This window comes from Chroicocephalus ridibundus, chromosome 2 (assembly GCF_963924245.1).
Source record: "Chroicocephalus ridibundus chromosome 2, bChrRid1.1, whole genome shotgun sequence".
Classification (NCBI taxonomy): domain Eukaryota; kingdom Metazoa; phylum Chordata; class Aves; order Charadriiformes; family Laridae; genus Chroicocephalus; species Chroicocephalus ridibundus.
This window is the reverse complement of record NC_086285.1, coordinates 114038159-114060963: the sequence shown is the minus strand read 5'-3', so window position 1 is coordinate 114060963 and position 22805 is coordinate 114038159. Positions and strand designations below refer to the sequence as shown.

Sequence of the window (22805 nt, the reverse complement as noted above, 5' to 3'; positions counted from 1 at the left end):
TTAATGGCATTTATAGTCACTGGTGCAAAACTTTCTTGGGGGGCTTCTGTAAAGCACTGATTTCCATGCTTATAAGCTGAATGCCTGTGTTATATTTTGAAACTATATTAATTTTTAAAAATAAAATGGAGACCATGACATATTAATCATACCTGCCTGTACGGACTTTTTCCCTTTAGATCCAACAGAGGTACTTGAGAGAAAAGCAGAAATCTGTGCCCTCTTTGCACTTCCCACATAAGGACTAGAAAAAGTAGCAAAAATGCTTAATGTAGGTCAGAAGTCACCACACCTGCAGTGGGACAAGACAGAGACTTGTCCTCTCCCATTCACTTTCTCTTCTGTCCACACGCTATCAAACAGCTTAGTGCAACATTCATATTGCCCGCACCCCAGGAAACAGAGGCTGCTCTGACCACTGGGCCTGATCTCTTACAGATATGCACCATTTTCCACTGAGTTTTGTGACTACACTGTACCTACTAGACAGTAAGCTACTTAAGCTCTATCATGTGCTCATTTTGCCCATCTGTTTGTTACAGTGCCACTTACAAACAAGGTTGCAAACACTCTCCCATACAACATCTAGTTTTCATATACTGACATCATTTCTGAAATGTTTGTGTTCTGGGCTTCTTTTGTCTTTAAAAATTCAAGTTCGGTGTTTTTTAAAGCTAAAAGGAAGTGCTTTAGGCCATTCATGTATAACACTGTTACAATCTTTTAAATTAAGATCCGATGCAGAAAATACGTACAGCCTTGTGTAAGCCATTGGAGTTAATAGGCATACACTAGAATTTAATATGTGTGTGGGAAACCATGTGCTTTGAGGCCCTGATCAAGTCAGTTATGGACCTAACTATGATCACAAAGAATAATCTCACTGACCGCATTGCAACTATTCTGTCTTAAATAGACATGCAAGTATTTCACCGGGTAAAGGCCAGTGCCATAAACTGTACCCTGTAAAACAAACATGACAGCACAGCCAACTGTCGGCTTGTTTCTTGATTCCCTGACTGTAGAAACCTTTCGCAATTTCATTCCTGTGGAATTTGAGGATTGCACAAAGCTCATTGGCAGCCCTTCCTGGGATCCAGGTCACCCAAGGCAACCTCCAAGCTGCTCCACTGGGCCAGCTGTGCTTGGCCAAGCCATGCCGTTGTCTGCGTGTGGTTAGCCTGTTTGAAGTCTGCCCTCAGGACCAGTAGGAGAGCTCAGAACCTGACGTGAGCATAGCTATATCGTTTGCTAGCTCTGTTTCCTTTAATTTTCCTCACTCCAGATAATCTCAAAGTCGTTGGTGCCCTTGAGACCTTCTTAAGATCATTGAGATTCTCTTTTGTCACCGAGTTTTGCAGTGTTCATTCCATGGACCACTACATGCTTTTTCATTTTTTGTTAAAATAAACATAAATTAATAAGCATAATATAAAGATGCAGAGTGTTCTTGCCCCAGATCCAGCAGAAGCCTTGAGTAGGTACTTCACTTTTCACTCCATTTGATGTCAACAGGAATAATACATGTGCTTACTGTCAAGCATGTGTTCAACTGGCACACACTAAACTCTGTAGCTGGATGTCATGGTTTAACCCCAGCCGGCAGTACGACCACGTAGACACTTACTCAGTTCTCCGCCCTCCCAAGGGTAGGGAGAAGAGGGAGAAAAGGAGGGGGAAAAAAAACCCCCACAACATCGTGGGTTAGATAAAGACAGTTTAATAGAAAAATAATGGGAAAGGAAAATAACAATAATAATAATGATAATAATAATAATAATAATGGTAAAAGAATATACACAATAAAGTAATACAACACAAGTCACACCACCTGGTGAATTGGTTGCCCAGCTCATCCCAAGCAGTGATCATTGATTCCCACCCCCTGGCCAATCCCCATTGTATACCGAACATGAACATTTATATATTGAACATTTATATACCTAACATGAACATTTCTATGCTGAACATCTGTGGTGCAGAATATTACGTTGACCAGATTTTTCTGTCTATGATCCCTCTCAGCTTCTATGGGAAGCTGAAAAAAGTCCTTGACTAATACAAACATCACCTGGCAACAACTAAACCAATATGCATTATTGGCATTCCTTTCATACAAAATCTGAAACACAGCAGCCACTAGAAAGAAAATTAACCGTATCCCAGCTGAGACCAGGACACTGGATCAGAGCCAAGTGCACTGGATAGCCTATAATCATGACTAGCTTCTTGTTCGAAGAGTACAGCCTAACTCTAGTGGGTCAAATGCAAATGTAGGGTCAGTAGCTAGATAATACTTTCTCATTCCATCAAGTATATTTAAAACAACCTTAATTTGTAATATTTTTAAAAATGCTCTTCTTTCATGACCATTACATTTTTACAAATTAAACCTCTGTTAAATGTGTTCTTTTAGAGATCATATAAAAATCCTGATTGCTGTGACTGTAAGTGTAATTTAGGATCAGAATACTGGGTTTTGTAGAGCTTAAAGTTCTCCTCCTTCTTCTGCTGAAGTCAAAGGAAACCTTTGCTACTGCCTTTGCTAGGAGTAGGGTCAGACAGCATGTTCTTGTGAGGCGGATGGAGTCTTCTGATCTCAGTTTTCTTTAGAGAAAGTCTTCTAGGACCTCTGTGACTGTTTGGGTGTATATGCCAATGTGGAGACTGCAGGTTTCCACTCCCATTATTTTTGACAAGATAATTAAACAAACAAACAAACAAAAATGAGGAAGAGATTTTTGTACCAGTGGTAATAAAGGTTGTCGTATTTTGCTTGAAATATGGCTTTCATATACCTGCTCTTTCTTCAAGCTAAATGACTGTAAAATCTCAGCAGACGAAGTTGAAAACATTCCAAAACTCCTCCAAGTTTATTGCTATCAACTTTGTGGTGTTTTGTGATTTATATTAAGACTATATTTCCTGATATGACTTACAACACTGTCTGGATAGAAACATCTTAGTTATCTCCTAGGATTCTGGTTCTCAAGAGGGAGACATTATTGTTCTAATTTTGCAATATTGGAAGGCTTTCATTAATTATAAGACAGAAAAGGATATTATAATATTTTAAATCCAATAGCAACAGTACTCTAGCAGCTACTATCAACACTGCATTTCAGTGTTGCAGAGGGATATTTCAAAATATTATGCAGCAGCAGTTTTGAGTTTAATTGTCTGCAGATGGTAGATGATCTATTTTCCTCACTCGTTGCCACATTTCTAATAGCACCCAGGCTGTTCTATGTAAATGAGTGATCTTTCATATAATTTTGTCCTTAATTTTCCAATATTTTTTCTTTGCATCATTCTCCAGCTGCATCATGTTGGACCTGACCTTTTAATTTTTTTTATATTCCTTAATATATATGTATCATAATGTGCTTAACCATTTAGAGGCAATCATAGAACTGCTGACAAACAAAGAAATACAAGATTTTATTAATGTGAGCCACGGTAATAGTTATCTATACCAGTCAGTGATTGTTACAGCTCCAACAGAAAAGTCTGAATACTTCAGGCACAACAAACAATTCAGGGTTTTTGTCTTTTTCTTGTCTTGGTGACAAAACATGAACTTGAAACTCGGACCTCAAACAGTTATATACCTACCTAACTAAAAGCATGCTTACTCTCAGTGGTCATTCCCTGTATGGTGAAAGTTAAGTATACGTGTAGTGTGTGCATTTTTAGAACAAAGACCCAAGTGGCTACAAGAAAAATGAATCTTAGCTAACTCAATCATTTTACATGACAATTATCTTAAAAAGAATTACAGGGAAAATGTACTGTTATGAAATAGGAAAACAAAAATTGAAACTAGTTTAAATTACCTGGAGAGGTTAATACTACAGTAATCTGAATAAGCAGTTAACTTTCGCTTAGAAGGCCCAGTGCTGTGACTAACAGAGCCAAAGAGTCTCCAGTTTCCTCAAATGCATTATCTGTTAATAATGTGCTTTGAGTCCTCTTCCAGAATGAAAGTCACATACGAAAGCTTATTAATTTGCAGAATAACCAAACTAACAACTGAAAATGAAAAGGAACTTGTGGGAGTTTTTTGGTTTTTATTTGTAAGAAGTTCAGACAATAAACTATTTACCAAGATTCCTCTTGCTGGCCTAGCTTCAGTCTGGCTTTTTTTTCCCTCATGCATGCTGACCTGGAAATCTTCCTTTGCCTTAGCTGCGATAATCGTGACTCAGCTTACAACACCATACATTCGCATCGCCCCTGCTGCAGGCGACGACCAACTAACAGGTCAGATGTTCAAGTATAGACAAGTCATCATGCCCATTTTGTCTCATTTTCTTTGGCTCCTCTTCCCTGACAGTTTCGTCATTCTCTGCTTATAAATAGTTTTCTATGTTAAAAGTTTCTTTTTGTTTATAAATTTTTCTTCAGCTCCATTAAATTAAATTGTGTGCTTGGCACCAAAACTTACAGACACATCCCTGTACGTACAACTCCACTGCATGTGCCCATTGTGTGTATGATCTGTGGAATGTTCCTTCGAGCCTGATGTTGTACAGAGGTCTAGTCTTGCTCCATTTGTAAATTAAATGACAGTTTGAATATAGATATAGTATCTGTGTACCTGTTTATTTTTTTCTGTGTTATTAGATCAAGACAACTAGAATTTCTAAATAATATAGGCTCAAGAGTTGCATGCATAAGTTAGGACAAAGTTCTTGTATTAATGGATTTATTTTTTTACTGCAGAGTGTTGGGAAGATCATATTTTCTGGCAACATTTCATTACACAAAAAATCAAAATAAAGAAGTAAAATTGATTCCTTTTTAATTTTGTCATACATGAGCTCTAGGACTAAAACAAGATAACCTAGTATGTGATATAGGAGAATGAACAAGACTATAATATTTTTAAATCTAATTGCCGAAGTAAACTCAGTATGCAAGACAATTAGGCTGTATGTGGCTTGAAGGCCTGTTTGGAATGTACCAGAAAGTCTTTATGAGCATGGGGAAATGATTCATTTTTTCGGAAAATAAACACATGCATAAAGCTTTTAAGGGATTTGGAAACCTTTTCATTTTCAAACAGGAGCAAAAAGCATTAAAAACTCTAGAATCTAAGGTGAGTTTGATGGAATATTTAACAGGGGGAGTTAGACCTAGTCCATGAGCATTTAGCATATGATAAAATCATTGCCTTTTTCAAGAATACTGGCATAGTTACTCGGGAAGCATGTAAATGTTGCTACCATGGTGTCTGAGGGATGAGGCGGAGTTCAGATGTTTAGCATCTGAGTACTGCTATAGTCAATAAGGGGCGGTTCATTGATTAGCTTAAGATAAGAGGATTAGTGACATGTCTGCAATAGCTTTTAATTCTAGGGTGTGTGTTATAATAACAAAGCGGAGTGATCCATAGTGACCAAGTTGTCATGTCAATCAAGACAAAATTGTTGCATGTGTATTCGTATTATGTAATAACATATGAACTAACCAGAATAACATATTTGGATGATGCCAGGAAGTACTAGCTTGCTCTTGTTAGTGCTACTTGTCAGAAGCTCTGACCACATACGCTTTTATAGCTCAATTCTTTTTTACTTGAGAATGCAAATAAAGCTTTGAAGGGACAAAGAGCACCTCTTCCATGTCCTTGAACTTCAACAAGTTTTGATTTCTTCATCACAGGATTCAAACAAGCTCATATATTTTTCCATATGGAGAATTAAATGGTTTTCTTTATTTGTTTTAATGCAAAACTGGGTAGCTACAGGAAACACTGGGGATAGATCTGTTCCATAAGAGTGGGATGGCTCTAGTAGTTAACAGTGAAAGAAGAGAGATACGGCTAGCATAGGACAGCCAGCAAAGTATTTACTTGGTTGCTTTGTCACTGTTGGCTCATAACATTGGCAGTCTGTTGTTGTCTGTCAGATCTGTGCATGATTTCCTTTTTAAAAATAAAAAAAATAAAAAAATCTGTTCTACGAGGAACTAATCTTTATAGTGAAAAAGACAGTATCGAATGATACCTGCAAACAGCATTTATGGCTAGCTGAGAAATGTATTAAAAACCCTCTGAAATCCCCTCATCATTTTCGCAAGCCCTTCTCATGCTTGGAAGACTGTGTGATCAAAAGGAAAGAAGCACTTTCCTTCTCAGTTGCCACAACTGCAGTAGGGAGTGAAAAATCCTCACCCAGCCCACGTGGTTGGTCCCATGACAGCGACAGGAATTCATGGCTTTGTACAGAGACAGGCTGTGTAGGGGTCCCTTAGGCAGACTTTTCAACTTCAGGGTGGTACAGCAATAATGGTATCTGCAGTATCCATGACCCGAAGATTTTCTTCAAGGAGGTTCACAGGAGCTGGACTGGACATGAGGAAGCAGGGGATGACGCACATTCTCCCCACATTTTTCTCCTACAGATTCCCAGACTGTGGGAAGGATCTACATGTAAAAGGGCTTCTTCATGTGGAAATCATAGGACTATTGCGAACTGTAGTTACCACAAGCCCTACAGCTGTAACTGTTACATAGTGTTTCCTAGTCTTTTCTCTTCAGTGCCTTTTCCTCACTTCTTTGCTCAGCACCAAAGTAATTACATTTGAGATCAAAATACATTTGTTTTTTACCATTTAAGGAGATACATAACTGGCAGTGGGGAGGTCAGGATGGGGATTTTTCTTTTTTTCAGGTGGGAAGTTGATGCTTCTTGCATAATGAAAATATAAAATCTTGGCTACAATCCTGAATATTGTTACCAATTTTGAAAGATCTTCCTTTTCAGAAAGATCATGATAATATAGGTCAGCTTTCAAACCAACTCTGCTTCCACTCATTTCTTCTACCCTCGTAACCAACTCATCCTGGTCCTTACTGGTGCAGTTTAGAAACAATGGATTATTAGCTCCTTCTTTTCTCCTTTCTTTTCATATAAAAATATTTGCCTTAAATATCTCGACAGCCACTCCTTGCTTTAGTACTCCTTTGCAGGAGTAGCAGAGGCAACTTTTCCTTATAGTTGCACTTAAATACCTCCAATGTATTTGTCCTTAAGTTATAGTATAATACAACATGCTGTAAAGCCCACTGTGTGATTCTGGTTCTTACAAGCTAAAATAGGCAAATTAGTGTTATTAGTACTAGTGAATACATTACTATCACTGATTCAGTAACTTAGTTACTAAGGAATTCAAATTTGAGGGATAGTGTTTAGCTTTCAGTGTTAACCTACAAAAAGTAACTAACTTGAAATCCACTCAATTGACCCTGTCCTCTAATACATAGGGAGAATATCTAACTAACATCTGTCAGCCAGGAGAAAAGACTATGTATACATGAAGCATAATAGTCCTCATGATACCGTCTCCATGTTTTCATAATCAAGTAAGGTTTAACAGTGTGGTTGAAATCAGGTACAAGGTTAACAAAAGACTTATCACATACATAAGTGACTGTATGATCTTGACTTTAAAGTTGAATAACAAATCCCTGTTCTTGAGAAAGCCCAAAAGCATTTGCAGTTTGCTTCACTATTTTGTAAGACACACTTCATGTAATAGATTTAAATTGGCCATATTTGGTATTCACTCGGCCCTCATCTATTTTTTCTGTCTGCATTCTGATAAAATAGCATGCTTGGAATTATGATTAGGGTGTTCATTCTTTCAGGCATTTTCTTAATTGTTAAAATACGTCTGAGCTACTTATATTTAAATTAAAATATTTCCATTCGTGATTTAGTGGGGCAGCCACTACTTTACTGGATATTGTTAAGACTGATTTCCATAGAACGCCCTTTTTACTACCCATTGTTAATTACACATGCAGCTGGAAGCAGACTTCTGTATTGTACACTCTTCAGAGATGAAATTCTTGGTACAATCAGATGCAACAAGATATGTCAGAAGCCTTGTAGAATAACTGCTACCTAAGAATTGGGAAGAATTTTTTTAGAAAAGGTAGTGGCAATCTTAAAGCTTAGATGATTTTTACAGTGCATACCTTCAAGGTCCAGATGAGCAGCATTTTTTTTAACCATGTTAAAAGCAGTCATAAAATAATCCCAATTGGTTTCTCCTCCCTTAAGAAGTTAGCGGCATAGTAAAATATACACATTTCTTCAGATGTGTATTCAATACATAGCAAGATCTACTGCTGGAGGCTGGGTCAGGTTCTGTTCTCAGCCATTCCACTGTAAAAGTGAAAAAAATCAACTGAAATAATTGATTGATAAGATCGCAACTTCATTGAATGTTTTTTAGGTCAAGGGATTTACTCCGTATTTATATTGCATTACTGAAAACATGGTTTATTTTTTAACACAAAAAGCAACATGAATTTGAGAAGGGCTGTTTTCCTGTTTATCTCCTTTGTTGGAAAGAACTGGGGTAATTTCTTTATGAGTGTTTGTGGTTTCTCCTTTACAATGTAATGCATTTGAGGTATAGCAACACAGGCTGGACAGACATTCACATTCATTTTTCTCCATCCTGAACCATGTAGTATTGATTTAGACGTATTCTGACATGTTGAAACTTGAAGTGCTATTTTGGGTAATGGAGAACCCATGATTTCCTAGTTGAAACTACAGTGCTGTCTGTAATAACAAAGCTGTGTGCAGATATGTCTGTATGCAGGTTGAATACAGCATTTTAGAAGTGTATTCTTCTCTTGATACTTCTGAACAGCATTTACGCCAGTGGGAGTTGTGTATAGCTATCCAGGGGAGAGCGAGCACCTATGTGGTGTAAAGCCATGTTACGATGCTGTTGCAAGGCCAAGTGACAAGGAAGGCAGAGTGAGAATGGATCTGGCTCTCCAAAGTGAAATTCTAAGCCTGTTTTTACATGATGGCCCCAGCATTTGTTGTAATAATTTTTCAAGGATTCCGGTCCTAGCTAGGCAGAATGCAAAGCGAGAGGAAATCTTCCTACCTTCTGCAGCACCGGCTGAATGCATTTCAATGGGCTGGAGTGTCACTTGTGATTTATTGCCCATTTTTGTTCTTTTATGTGTTATATTTGTCATTTTTGCAGTGACAGTTTCATCTATAAAACAGTATAGTTACAAGAAAATGTTAAGAGGATACAGGAGTGCCATGGGAGCTACTGTTTCCTTTTCTCCTTTTTTTTTTCCTAGTACATTACAGAGTCAAATGTCAGGTTCTCAGATTTTAAGACAGTGCAGCCAACGCATCTAGGATTTTAAATATAAGTACATTTTCTACGGAGGATCCGAAGAAGAGCTGAAGTTAAACAATTAGACAAAGAGGGCCTAAAATAATGCTGATAACAATTCACAAAGGGTGAAATAACCCCTAATATAAATACAAGCCCTTTCCAGCTGTAGACCATAGAGCTGATTACAAGTCAGTTACCAGTGTGATTCTGTTATCGATATTAAGTACTCCAGTTCATGTTTTACAATAATAAGAATTCCTACAAGGTTTTCTGGAAAGGTATTATCAGCCTTAGTTTTGAATGTGTTTGAGTCATTACAGAAAAGCCAGAGGCTCTGATCAGGGGTTCAGGACCTCCTTCCCGTTCAGCAGCTCTTACTCTGAACAGGTTGGGTTGGGGATAGTGGGACCTTTGCAACTCTTCGGCATAAATAGGAGAGTAGGGAGGATAAAGTGTCATGCCAGCAGTTCTGCTCCAGCATGAACTGCTGATTGATGATGGTTGGCCAAGGACGTACGGGTTCATCAGCTACCTGGGCACTGTATCATGGAGAGCTAGTGGTGTTACAGACGTGGGACAGGAACAGCTGTAGAAGATCCCGTGACCTAGAAGAAAGTATCAATCTTTCGCTATCCTTTAAGGAAGGACAAGTAGCCTAATTAGGTATGTTTTGCACTGTAGACACTGTTTATCTTTTATCCAGAAGAGTTAAAAGGTTGGTTGCAACAGAGTTAGTAGTCAGTCATTGCAGGAGCTGTGTTACATCCCTCGAGTACATAACTGATTTGGAAATTCAAATGTTCCAGTCCATATCTGAGAAGAATATGATTCCAAGTGTCAGTGTCAAATGTCTCTTTCATGAAGAGAGTGAAACAAAATTTTACTTAAGCTACTAAAGATGAGTCTGTTTGGCTCATCCTAGCTTGAAAAAAATCTATTTGCTCAGTAATGTGTAATCTTAATATGAGGATATCACAATCACAGAATGGTAGGGGTTGGAAGGGACCTCTGGAGATCATCTAATCCAACCCCCCTGCCAGAGCAGGGTCACCTAGAGCAAGTCACACAGGAACGCATCCAGGTGGGTTTTGAATGTCTCCAGAGACGGAGACTCCACCACCTCTCTGGGCAGCCTGTCCCTGTGCTCTGCCACCCTCAAAGGAAAGAAGTTCCTCCTCATGTTTAGGTGGAACTTCTTATGCTCAAGTTTGTGCCCATTAGCTCTTGTCCTGTCCCCGGGCACCACTGAAAAGAGCCTGGCCCCATCCTCCTGACACCCACCCTTTAAGTATTTATAAGTGTTGATAAGGTCCCCCCTCAGTCATCTTTTTTCCAGTCTGAAAAGACCCAAGTCCCTTCAGTGAGGGAGGATCTGTGAGGCTGTTTGAGGTTGGACTGTGGGGAGCACACTTTCCTTAATCTCATTACAGAGAATGGAAACATAAAACCTAGTCATGAAAACACAAATATGAATGAACTGACCAGGATGAATTCTTACCAAACAGGAGTCTCTGCCCTTTGTGTGGTGCTGGTCAGTATCACGTCTAATCCAAAATATATCAACATCAGCAATCTACAGAGAAGCAGAAAATGTAAAACAAAGCAAAAATACCGGCAGGTAATTTTTAGAGCATGGTTGTGTGTCATATAATATGTTATTTAATTTCTGTATTAAAAAAATATGCCTCTGATTTTTACATTCAAAGCAGAACATGTTTTGCATGTACCACAATAAAAAATTAAGGAGAGGCAAGGGAAGAGAGAGAGATTCAGAGATATAATTAGTAACTAAAAAACCCTGTGAATTTCAATGTTTCCCATCTGTAGTTATTGACTGTATTCATAAAATGCTAAGCAATTAGAATTTTAATTTGAAAGAAAATGTGGGACTAGTTGTGGGTAAAATAACCTGCAGTTCTTAGGAACTGCAAATCTGTTGTTTATATCACTGGAGAGTTTAACAAATGTGTAATGCAATATTACATGGATTACCTCTGTGTTACAGTATAGGTGAACGTTAAAATGTGTTACAGTTAAATGGAGTAGTGCAGCAAAGAGGAGAGTAATACTGTCGACTTTAATCAAAAGACACAGATCATACTACCTTGGGCAAAATAATGTTTCGGCAATTCACTAGTTTAGATTCCTTAAAATAACTGAAATCTTAATAAATATCTAAGCATTTGTCTGCTTGGAGTAATAGCTCAACACTATTCAAGCCATGACTGTAGTTATTGATGGGTTTTTAACGCCTGCTTCTCTATACATTATATTGAAAATGGCCTTTTCTGCGGTAATGGGAGTTTGACTGCAAAAGCCAATGATTTTAGAGCTCTGGGAAAGGCATTTAAGTACATGTGTGCATTTTCAAGTCTTTATTTTCCCAAAACTTTGAATTTTCATTTCCTTCTCTTCATCTGATTTTCTGTTACGGCTGACCACTAAGAAGTTTTTGTGTAAATATAAAACTCCCATGCAAATGAAAGCTGAGTCACAGTTTTGCATAAAAGCGAGTGGAAGTTGCCGTCTCACATGATTTCAAGCTGACAAGAGGGGAAATACAGTAGTTCAGGTTCTGTTTCATCTTCTGAGTTCACGTCGGAAACACAAAGGGAAACAGAGGAAAAATGGTAAATCGTCATTGGTCAGAAGCAAACAAAGTATTCATGAAACATTTTTGAAGGAGAATGGTTATATTTTTCAGCATTTTTCAGTATGCTGCCACTGACTTAGCTTCAGGTTATGATCAAATGTGTTGATAATTAAAAATGATATGAAAAGAACTGATGAGAAAAATCGCTATTTAAGGCTTTCTTAATCAAATAGGACAGATGGAGATTTTTCTGTAACCCCTAAAACCTACAGGAAATATATGAAAAATGAAATGTAAATCAGTGATAACCATTCAAAGGAGGCCTAGTCTATTCTTGTCCCTGTACTAGAATCTTGGTTCATCTAACATTGCTTCAGTTTTGGCAATTATTGGCAATACTGTAAACGCTTCTGAAATGTGAACGAAAGAATTGCTACACTGTATTGGCACAAAGGCAGATTCAGAATTCTGTAGTATTATTTTTCTTTTCTTGTGCTGATTCTCCTTCCCAGTTCCTCTAGACAACCTTCCTGCCCCAAAACAATGTTGACTATGGAAATGCTTTTAAAAAAAAAAAGTTTTATGTCTTTTTTCCTGCTTTTTATAAATTTATCACAAATATATTTTTATTTTTCTGTGTGCATCATTGCGTGTATAATTCCATTTATCTTTGAGTAGAATGAGTTGTGTTATGCTTTCCTCCAAGAAAATAGGTAGGCAGTGAGCCATGATAAGTAAATTCTGAGTGTGATTGTTTTTGAAGGATTTCTGAAGAACCCTTCGTAAGGGATACAATGGGGAGGATGGCTGGGGAGCCTGGTAGTGGAAATCACCAGGAACATCAGCCTCATCTATGAGCCAGTGGCAGCACAGGCCAGAAATGCATGGATGTGCAGACCTGCCACTGGGATTCCTGTGCTACGTTGTCCTTCTGCCCTGCCCCTCTCCTCCCCCATTCCTCCTAATGGCAAAGTAACCAGGTGTTCATTGACCTTCCCTTTGGAACTGTTCATTAGTGTTCCTGTAGTTAAGTCCTCAGTGGCAGCAAGATGAGAAGACAGTACCTCACTCCACTACTTCTTCCCCATAGCTTCAGGTTACTCAGTTCCCATGCTGGATGTGATCCCTTGCATTCATGGATGGAAAATAAAACAGTTGTGTTTGTCCATGCCAAGAACATCCAGTTCTGTAGCAGAGTTTCACCCTGAGAAGGTCAGCTTCAGAAACATTACTCTGATCTGACTTCACATCTTCCCTGCCTGGTGGGGGCCAACTGAGTACAAGTAGATGTTACTTCCCCTAAAGAGGGCAGAGTCCTCTTCAGGCTTCTAATGCACACCTTTCCTGTTTGTAGAAGATAGTTGAAATAAACTTGGATAGATGCCTGATATTTCTTGACACTTTTCAGTATAGTTTCAGGAGTAGATCGGGTCTTGAAAGCGTGAGAGAGCCAACCAGACATCTCCTTCAGCAATAGGTGAAATTCAAATGTCCTTGATGAGGGTGATGATAAATTACCCGCTACTTCTAGGAGTGGCTAGAAGGCGGTGCTGTCTTGCTAAAAAATGCGTTATGTGTGAACGGAATCAGTCTGGACTGACTGCTTTCATTTCCTTAGAGCTAATTTGAGAGCCACTCTTCTAACCTGAGTACCGTTGGTTTGAGATTATGTAGAGAACCATAAAATCAAATATTTTAGGGCTGAGATATTGTTGTACTTTATACCTCTAGGACTTCTTGTTCACAGATGTCAGATTTATAAGATGCTGTTGCACTTCCAGTGGCTGGAAGTGGGACCTCTTTCACAACAGCATCAGCTCATAACATGCCCTGCCTTTCGAAGTACAGGGACACTTGTGGTTGCAGCCCTTGTTGGTGCCTCTTTCTCAGACGTCCTCATCCTTATTCAGTATGAGACTTACATGTATGCAGCTAATTTGATGCAAGTATGTTCTCATTGCTCCTCAGACAACCTTCTTGACCAGAAATTTGCATCTCATGGAGTCATATTGACTTTTGTTGTGTTTGGGTAGTCAGAGGGCAGTTTTGTAAAGAAGTGCAATTTCTTCTTTCCATATAGTCAGGAGGATTTTATCTTTAATTTCAGTGGTGGGATCTTTCTTTCAAATTTGCTGCCATGACCTTTCCCTTTGTTGACATAGAGGTCTGTGATAATGCATCATTGCGTCTGCTTCTTTTACCCACGGAGTGTGTATATAAATATCTAACCAGACTTTTTCCTTCATAAAATAGACTGGAGTGTGTGGGAGTACCCTTTAGGGCCATTTGAAGGCTTAAGGTTCCAAAGACTTTATATTTTTTTCTTTAGGCAATTACTTATCTCCAAGAAGGAGATACACCATGTCTGTATATTCTAGACTTGTTATTAATTTCTGGTTGTGGTGTAGCTGTTGAGTAACTAGATGATCTTTAAGGTCCCTTCAAACCCTAACAATTCTATGATTCTATGACTCCTTAATGATCGCAGTGCTATTAGGGTGTGAGGACTTAAACTTTCTTTCTTCCAGTAAGAGTGAGGGCTTCCAACTGCTTGATTGCCCACTGGAGAGGAAAATTTTTATGAATTTTAATTATTTAAATTTCCTTGATTAAGAGAAAAGGGAAAAAAAGAGCTAGTAGAAACCTTGGTGATTCTGTTGCAAAGGCGCTGTTTATCAAGGCTTGCTTGCTTGTTTTAATGTAAGTCCTTTCTTAAAAAAAACAAAACAGTCACAGAAAAATCCAGTCTAAGGACCCTGGATTAAAATCCCGTTAAAAAGTAAATTGTGATGAGACCAAAAGATACATCTCAAACTGGGAACTTAATTTGTTTTAGGCATGTTTTGTAAAGAATATTATTATTCCTGACAGCCAGAAACACAGATGTTTAACAAAAAAAGTCTTTTTGCTCACATGTACCAACATGAATCATCCAGCAGTGAGAGATACAGTTCATTTGGTAGTCAGTTAAATGAGTCATATTCATCAGTGAAGTAGTTCTTTGCATTTCTTTTCATGAAGTTCTTTGTCGCTCATATTTACATTTTCGTAAAGAATATCACAAACAAAATTAATAATTCATAATTGTTGTTACACAGTGCAGCCTTATTTTCATAGTCCCTTCTTAGCATAGATCTTTTAACAAGGCTGGTTTTTCCTGCATTTAAAAAACACCAAATAAACAATGTACCAAATCAGCATGGTTGTCTTGTAGAAGTACAGAAATCTTTTTTAGGAAAGGAAGATCTGTACACAGCAATATGTATTGTACTGATGATCATAAATTGCAGAGAAGATACTCTCCTATGAAAATATAAATGCTGTTTGCCTTCTTTCCCAGACATTCAAAAAATAGATTTAGTGAGAGCTAACGTGTCATAGGAGGCAAAATCAGGATACATCGATTTCAACACTTAAATGGCTCCTGTGCTCAGCAAAACAGAAAGAAAACATAATCCCTGCCCCGTGGAAAAAACAGTTTATACTTGAGCATTTCCAAAAGAATTCAGAAACAGAAAGGGGAAAATACTGTAAAAAGAGAAGTTAAGCAGACCTTACTCTGAGGCATTTACAAAGCTAATGTATTCAAGGCATGGAGTAGAGAGAGAAAACTGAAAAAAACACTGATCAAAACCACCTTCTGTCACAAATTATACCCTGCCCAACACCACCTCATAACTTCTACCATATGGAGAAAAAAGCGGTTTTGAAGGAGAACGAGGAGCACTGACTGGAAAGCTAACAATGAGGAATGGGAGGGAGAACTTTCTCCCTTAGCTGGAGTTCTACCAGGAGTAATAAAACAAAGACTTTGTTAGCAGAATACATGCTGGCTAGCAGATGAGGACTGAATGCCAGTCACTTACAGTATAAACAGACTAGCCAGGGTGGTAATTCATTTCATCTACAAATCTGTATGTGTTTTGGGTCTTCTCCAAGACAGTCACAAATCCTGGCATCTGGAATGAACTTGAAACTCAAATAAAAAGCATGTTGGACTGCCTTGTCTCCTCGTAACACCAGTAATGCTTCTACAGACTTAAAAATAAAGGTACAATTTTCTGCAGTCAGGGGGGAAATGGGGGTAGAAATGCTGAGAAAACTTCAGGGGAAAACTGGACATTTTCCACTACTGCCCTATTCAGGTGTATTTTGCAATCTGTGATGTAGGATTGGAATTCCTGTTGATCATTTGGCATTTATAAGAAGGATCTACCTCCGTGGAGCACCCATTTTCATATCAGTAGCACGGACTTAATTTGTGTGCTTTCTTATTTTGTCATACTGCATTTTACACCAGCCCTTTACTTTGACACCTCTGCTTTTCCTACCTTTGTGAACCTTTATGTTACTTCATTCCTTCAAATACCCTAACCAACGTCACTCGCAAAAACGTTACTCTCTCCCTCAAATCACTGCTGAAGATTGAAGATCTCTTTCTGCTGTGGTACTAACTGGAGATGCTGAGTGATACCAGCTGGCTAAAAGAGCATGAAGAAGTGTTCATTTATTTGAGTATTGCAAATGCATTTTCTTAGGGGTATTTGCCTCTCTCTCCCACCTACGATAGCTACACCTGCCAATTACAGCCTGGCTCAGCTAGATAGTGTGCTTTTAGTGGCAAAGATTTCTTAGCCGTGTGCTTGCACTGTTCTTAGCACAGTGGGGCTCCCAATCTGATTTAGAGCTTCTAGATCCTACTATCGTACAAACAATAGAGAGAAATAATGATAGGAGCCCTTGTAATTTGTATTGTCCTTGCAGAACGTGGGCAGAGTCTTTAAAGCCAAGTTCTCTGATCGTTTCAGTCTTCTTTGTGGGAGGGACAATAAGAGTCTAGTGACAGGGGTTCCAAGGAAGCATCACATCTCCCTTCTACATTGTACCATTTTGTGTGATTTCTGCTGCCTAATCACAGTGCAGCTGTCACACAGGGGTATAATGTTTCATTGTCCTGACTCACTCTGTGACATAAGTTAAAAGTCGGTGCTGAGATGTGATGGTTGATTCGCACTGCCTGCATAAAAAAATCATGCGCTGGTTACTAACACAACGAGTTAGTCTCAAGTTTGACTGGAGACTAACATGACCTGGACTAACTGTTATGTTACTTCAAAGCTTTGTAAAGTTAGCCATTACATCAGTCAGTGGAACACCTGTGGGTGAAATACGGTGGGAAAGGATTACAAGTGGCTTACCAAGCAAGGACCTTTTGAGAGCTTGGAGTTGCAGAAAGGAAGTAAGAAAAGGCAACAACTATGGTCAGCCATGAGTGGGAGAAATAAAATGAGACAAGTCTACTTAATTAAAGAAACAATGTTACTGTCTTCCACTTTATTCCATGCAGGAAGCCTGTGGAAATACTTTGCTGGGCTTTGTGGCACCTTGGGGTTTATCTCTAAGTGTATCTCTTGTTTGTCACTGCTGGCAGGAAGCACTCTAGTTTGTTCTCATCAAGTAAGGACTTTCCAAAGTCAGCACCTTAATCCTTTTTAAACTGGCAGGAAACATTTCCTTGTCCTTTTATTTTCTAAGCAGCTCCCTTGAGCTGTCCTGCGCTCATTGCTCTTTACTGACCTGTTGCCTTTCGGGAGGCGGGCCGCAGTATATGTGGCAGTTTGGCCTTGATTCTTCTAACCCCACTAGCCCAGACAGTCTCAGTAAGAAAACAGAAGTGAGGTTATTGTGGAAAGTTTCAAGTCAGGCTTGAAAGGGTAGAACCAAAAGCTTAAATGTAAAATGAATGAAAAAACTCGCCCCAATAAGTCATTAGGTCCAGTGTTGTGAGGAAAATGCAGTGGGCTTAGCTCAGCTGTTGGCAACAATATGCAGTCTGTCATTAAAACAGATATTTTACTGGAGATGTAAAGCTCCACTAGTTTTGTAGCTATATATTTTTAAAGGCTCTAGGGTGGTCAAGGAAATTAAAAATGGCTATGTCAGACCAACTGGTTGAAACAACAGTGATAAATAGAATAAAAAACTGGGACTATAATACCATGATACAGCAGTATCACAGTATCATATCATATATAGTTAACACTGTTTCTGTAAAGAAAGATTATATTTCACTCAACTTTTTTAGCATATGTCAGTACAGTAGGGTAAAAGAGAAACCACGACATCATTTTTTTAGACTTGCAATAGTAATTTTCTAAATCTCTTGAAAACATACAAACAAGGCTAAAAGCGCAAATTGACATGGCAGTGGCAAAACGAATCTCGGAACGACTGCTCCTAGCTGCTTGGATCCCCTTACACACAGTTCACCTTTCTCTCCGTGGCGCCACTGCAATTGCCTGTGCGGCTATAGGTTAAAAATTAGTTAAGAAGTAATTATGAGGTGAGAGGCAAATATTACTCTAGATCAAAATCTACCTATCAGGCAGAAAACAGAGAGAAGTAAACTGCCAGCTTTTATCATAGCTAATGCATTTAAGGGTTTAATATTATATGCGGTACGTTATGTTTATTAAAGACATGGAAGAGGCAACGTTGAGGCAGCAGCTCTAGAGTATGATGCTAAGTGATGCGGGTTAGCAGAATTCACACAGGACTATGAGGAATTTCAGCAGGACAAAAGCAAACTGAATAAAGAGGTAGTGCCAGCTCAAATTTCAGTCTTGATAAATGCTATGTAGTGATCAGCAGAGCTAAATTTGAATGACTTTTAATTAATAAAGGGTTCAAAATAGAACACTGCTCTGAAGAAAGGGATGCGGGTTTCATTGGAAACAATACACCAGTGGCCTATTCAGTGTCCATCTGATGGCAAAATAAAACCAGAGTGCTAAGGGGGATAAAAAATGGCGTAGAGCACAATAATTTTTAAAAATGTAGAAAAAATGAGATATGCTAAAGGAATAAACAGTATTAAATAAAATTAAGAAAGTTGATCCAGAATTTCTAATACTAAAAGACACGAGGGATGCTCAAGAAAGGTGAAAGGTGGCAAATTTGTTTTTTTTTACCCAAGTGGATTCTGGAACTCACTGACACCAAGAAAGGAGCAACATTCTGTCAGGGAATGAATGAGGTGCTGGATGGAACTAATGGAGAATTGAGATAATGCCAATACTTTGGTTTTTATCAGAATTAGTGATAGGAGTTTTTAAAAGGCATGTCAAACATCGTGTTTCCAGTTTAAGACAATCTCTGTTACGAGTCAGGCAGAGTCCATCATGATGGAAAGCTTTATTCTATTTTTAACTCAGGGTGGCATTACATGCACTTTTTGTAGGCCATTCAAGATGATTCAATTGGATAATCAATAGATGGTGCAAAATGGGAGTTTCAGTGTCCTGCTGTTAGGCTCTGTATGTCTCCTCGTGTAAGCTTTCTTTGGAGAATTTCCAGTACCGGTGGATTCCCCGGCTTGTCTGTGACTCCCAAGAGGGCAATGCTTTGTGTCGTTGAAGGCATTTCGTGGAAGTTGCGCTTCATGAGATGCAGGAAATGTGTGTGCTCTGAATATGATTTTAATATTATCTTCTCTGCATAGTGTAAGTCTGGCTAGTTCCACTGAAGTGAGGACCCTGTGCTGTTAAAGAGAGACATGACACTGAGATAAAACACATTGGATAGTTGAGAGTTGTATGTGAAAATGTAGCAAGGCTGCCTTCATTTACTTTTAGTATTTAGCATTCATGATCCCAAAAGTAGCACTGGAAGCCTTGATGAAAGGAATGAAGCCATAAGGCAAAATTTGATTTTAAGAAGGTGGTAGTGATGAGCATTTCAGTGGAATGATCTAGCCTTAAGGAGAGAATGAAGAGTAGACTTTGGGAGGAACCAGTCTTAGAAATCATCTGGAAATATATCTCTTGTTGTTGACTTTGCATTCTTCCTTGCTTGGGTTTTAGATTTAAAAGAGGACTGTGAAGACCTTATCATGTCTTTCCGTTTGCCTCATACTCGATTCACTGTTTCCTGTTTGCCAAGTTCAACTAACAGCTGCCTTTTGCACAAAGATGTCTTCTAAATATCTGCTACACTTTTGAGTGCCAGGCAGATTACAGCAATGTAGAGTTTAACAAAACTATTTGTATATGGCACAAGGAAAATAAAAATACAACTGTTTATAACAGAATTTTATAAGTCTGCATTGAAGAAAATACAGAGCCAGATTCCATTACCTTTATTCATACAGAGTAAGAACTTTAATAGTTCAGAATTGCAGTGTATTGCTATCAAACTATTATTCTGGTGGGACTGGGCACAGAGATAGGCAGCAAATCATCTGCTTTGACTTAGCACTCACACAAAATACCATGGCCAGAATTTTCCAAAGAACCTGGCTCCTGCACTTAGCTCTAGATGTATTTTGATGAAACATGAACACCTTTTCTGGCAGCAATATGAATTGTCAGGTTTTGCGGGCATTCCTGGTGGTAAGGAGTTTTGAAGATGTAGGCCAAAAGTGTAACTGTGGGTGCTCAGAAGTACTCACCATCTTAGAATATGATGGTTGCAACTGAGAAGAAACACTGGAAATGTTTGCATTGAATTTTTCAGAAAATATCTCTGCATGTAAATTGATCACCAGTTTGCTTTCTTTCCAAAAAAGAAAGTGAAGAAACGTGTAAAATATAAATGGTAAAATATAATTCCAAAAAAAGCCATAGCAGTAAAGCGATCCATAAATCCCTGTGTCCACTTTATGGCATGGTGCCTTAAATGATGAATACTGTCACTTTCTGATTAAAAAAAAATGGAAGTCCATAAAAAAAATAAAATCAGTTTAGTGAATTTAATGTTGCTTCCTTAACATTTTTCATCCTGAACTCATTTAGTAGAGGAAATGGATATTTCATCAGACATGGATTTGACGTTCCATCACATTATACAGTAAACAGTACAAACGATGTTATTTTTTTTAAATGGAGAAGCTGGAAGAGCTAAGACAGTAGCTGCTGTAAGGCACTGGTTATCTCATTTAAACAGATATTAAATGTGGGTGCCAGTGGTGTGATCATCAGCTGCTTCCCACTTTGTGAATAAATTGCTTAGAAGGAGTCTTTTTGCCTACCAGATGTGACCTAGATTTAGATTTCCAAAGGCAAAAAAAAAAAAAGCCTATTGTGTAAAAAACAATTGTGGGTAAAATGCATGGTAAATGAGCTTATCTCACTTTTCCAGGTGTTTAAGCTAATATGTTATGGAATTACAGCTTCATTTATGAAAAATAATTGAGGAAAATGTTCCAGCAAATCAAATTTGGATAAAGGCTTAGGATAGTTATTGTGTTGTTAGCAAGTTTCTAAATGGCAGAAAGAAAAGGGAGCCAGCACAGATAATAAAAATATAGAAATTTGTGAATGTGTGAAGAGGCTCTTATAAAAGGGTCAGGGCTGACTGTGGTATCCCACCTGTGTTGTGGTCTAGCAAAATGTCATGGAACAATATGAGGAATTATATTCCTGTCAATGCATATGAAAGGAGGATTTTTTCTTAAAATATCAAGCGTTGATATCTGTTGGCCCTGGAAAAGACTAATGACATTGGTAGGTTAAATGTGTAAACATGGAAAGAATAACATCCTTATTCTTTTTCTCTCTTCTTTTTTCCTTTTACTGATTCCACAGGGGCTGCCACTCGAAAACCAGACCCAGAACCTGAGAAGCAGACCGACCATACTGTTAAAATTGCTGGAGTCATTGCAGGCATCTTGCTGTTCGTCATTATATTTCTGGGGGTCGTGCTGGTAATGAAGAAAAGGTGAGCAATCAGTAGATGTTTTCTATGTACGTGTTCATATCGCAGCATCTCCTACAGCAGTTCTCAGGTTGATATTGGCAAAAGTATCCAGCCACCTTCATGCCCTTTGCCACAGAGTTTAGGAACTGCTCCCTCCCACCCCCAAAGCTTTGCTGTTTTTGTATAAAACTACAATACCTGTTTCAACCCACAGCATTTTCTATGAATTAATGCTTGTGGCTTTGTTCTAGAAGAAAAACAACTCGAGGTTAATGATTCTAGCACTTCTTGCATTAGTACTGCATGATGGACTCTAATAATAGAACAGTATCTCTATTCAACAGATCTGCTGAAAGTTAAATGTAGTTTCATTCTTGAATGTAAAAGAAATCCTCAGTCAAACAGGAGCTAGGGCTAAGGCAGTTTGGCTAAGAATGGGGTCTGTATTGTTCTGCATAAACTTCATTCCCTGAAAACAAATGAAAATGTTACAATGGTGTTGAATGTTTCCAAATGCTGATTCAACACACACACACACACACACACACACATTGAGACTGATTTGAAAATCGTTTGAAAACTGCTACAACATTAGAATTGTAAGCCTTTTAAACCCAGTTGCCTTTCTCAACACTGTAAAAGGAAAAATAATAAAGGGAAAAATATCTCACAGCTAGGGAGGTGGCATGGGTAAGAAAAAACATCTGTGTGATGATAGAAGCTAAGTCTAGATTGGGACAAATTCATTAGCAAATAAAATCAAGGTTTTAGGTTGTATCCTGAGTGATGTGTAGAGTTGGGGTTGGGAATGTGTGAGAGCTGTGTGGAGGGGCTGAGTCACGAGTTCTCCTGCCACGTCTGCCATAGTCTTCTTGCTGTCCCATAACCCCTCACCTCCTTGCCATTCACCCTGTATTATCCCCTTTTCCTCCTTTGCGAGCGATCTTGGCCTGATTTTGCTCACCCCGACGCTATGTGATTTAATTGTATGTTAACTAGGTTGGCAGGTCTGAGATAGTCCAAACCCCTGAGCTGCCTGAAATTCTTCCAGAATGTGAACAGTGGAGGTGCACAGCTAAGGAGGCAGCTGCCTGACAGTGCCTCAGGGCAGGCAACAGAAGTAGCTGCTTTTCACTCTCCTTGAAGGCAGAAGCAGGGCCGTGAGTTAGAAGGGCTCTATGCAGAGAACGGGGAGCTGTGGCCAGGACTGAGGGCTAGGTCACCGCAAGAGGTAAGTAAAGCAGTCAAAAGCTGCTTTACAGAGGAGAATGAGACTTAAGCCCCAGGGTAAGTCTGGCCGAGGGAACAAAATTGACCCAGTAACCAAATCTTCTCAATAAAATACAGTGTA

General features: G+C 38.7%; 1 protein-coding gene across 11 annotated transcripts in view; it reads left to right on the top strand.

Annotated features, from left to right (window-relative positions):
• Positions 1-22805, top strand: part of PTPRM (protein tyrosine phosphatase receptor type M) — a 481345-nt gene that overhangs the window by 300291 nt on the left and 158249 nt on the right. For 7 of the 11 annotated variants that reach the window (XM_063326577.1, XM_063326576.1, XM_063326574.1 and 4 more), the window contains exons 14-15: positions 4189-4263; positions 21343-21475. In XM_063326577.1, the coding sequence (XP_063182647.1) occupies positions 4189-4263; positions 21343-21475 (208 nt within the window). The remainder of the gene's footprint in view (positions 1-4188; positions 4264-21342; positions 21476-22805) is intronic. The other 4 variants (XM_063326582.1, XM_063326581.1, XM_063326579.1 and 1 more) reach the window with 1 other exon arrangement.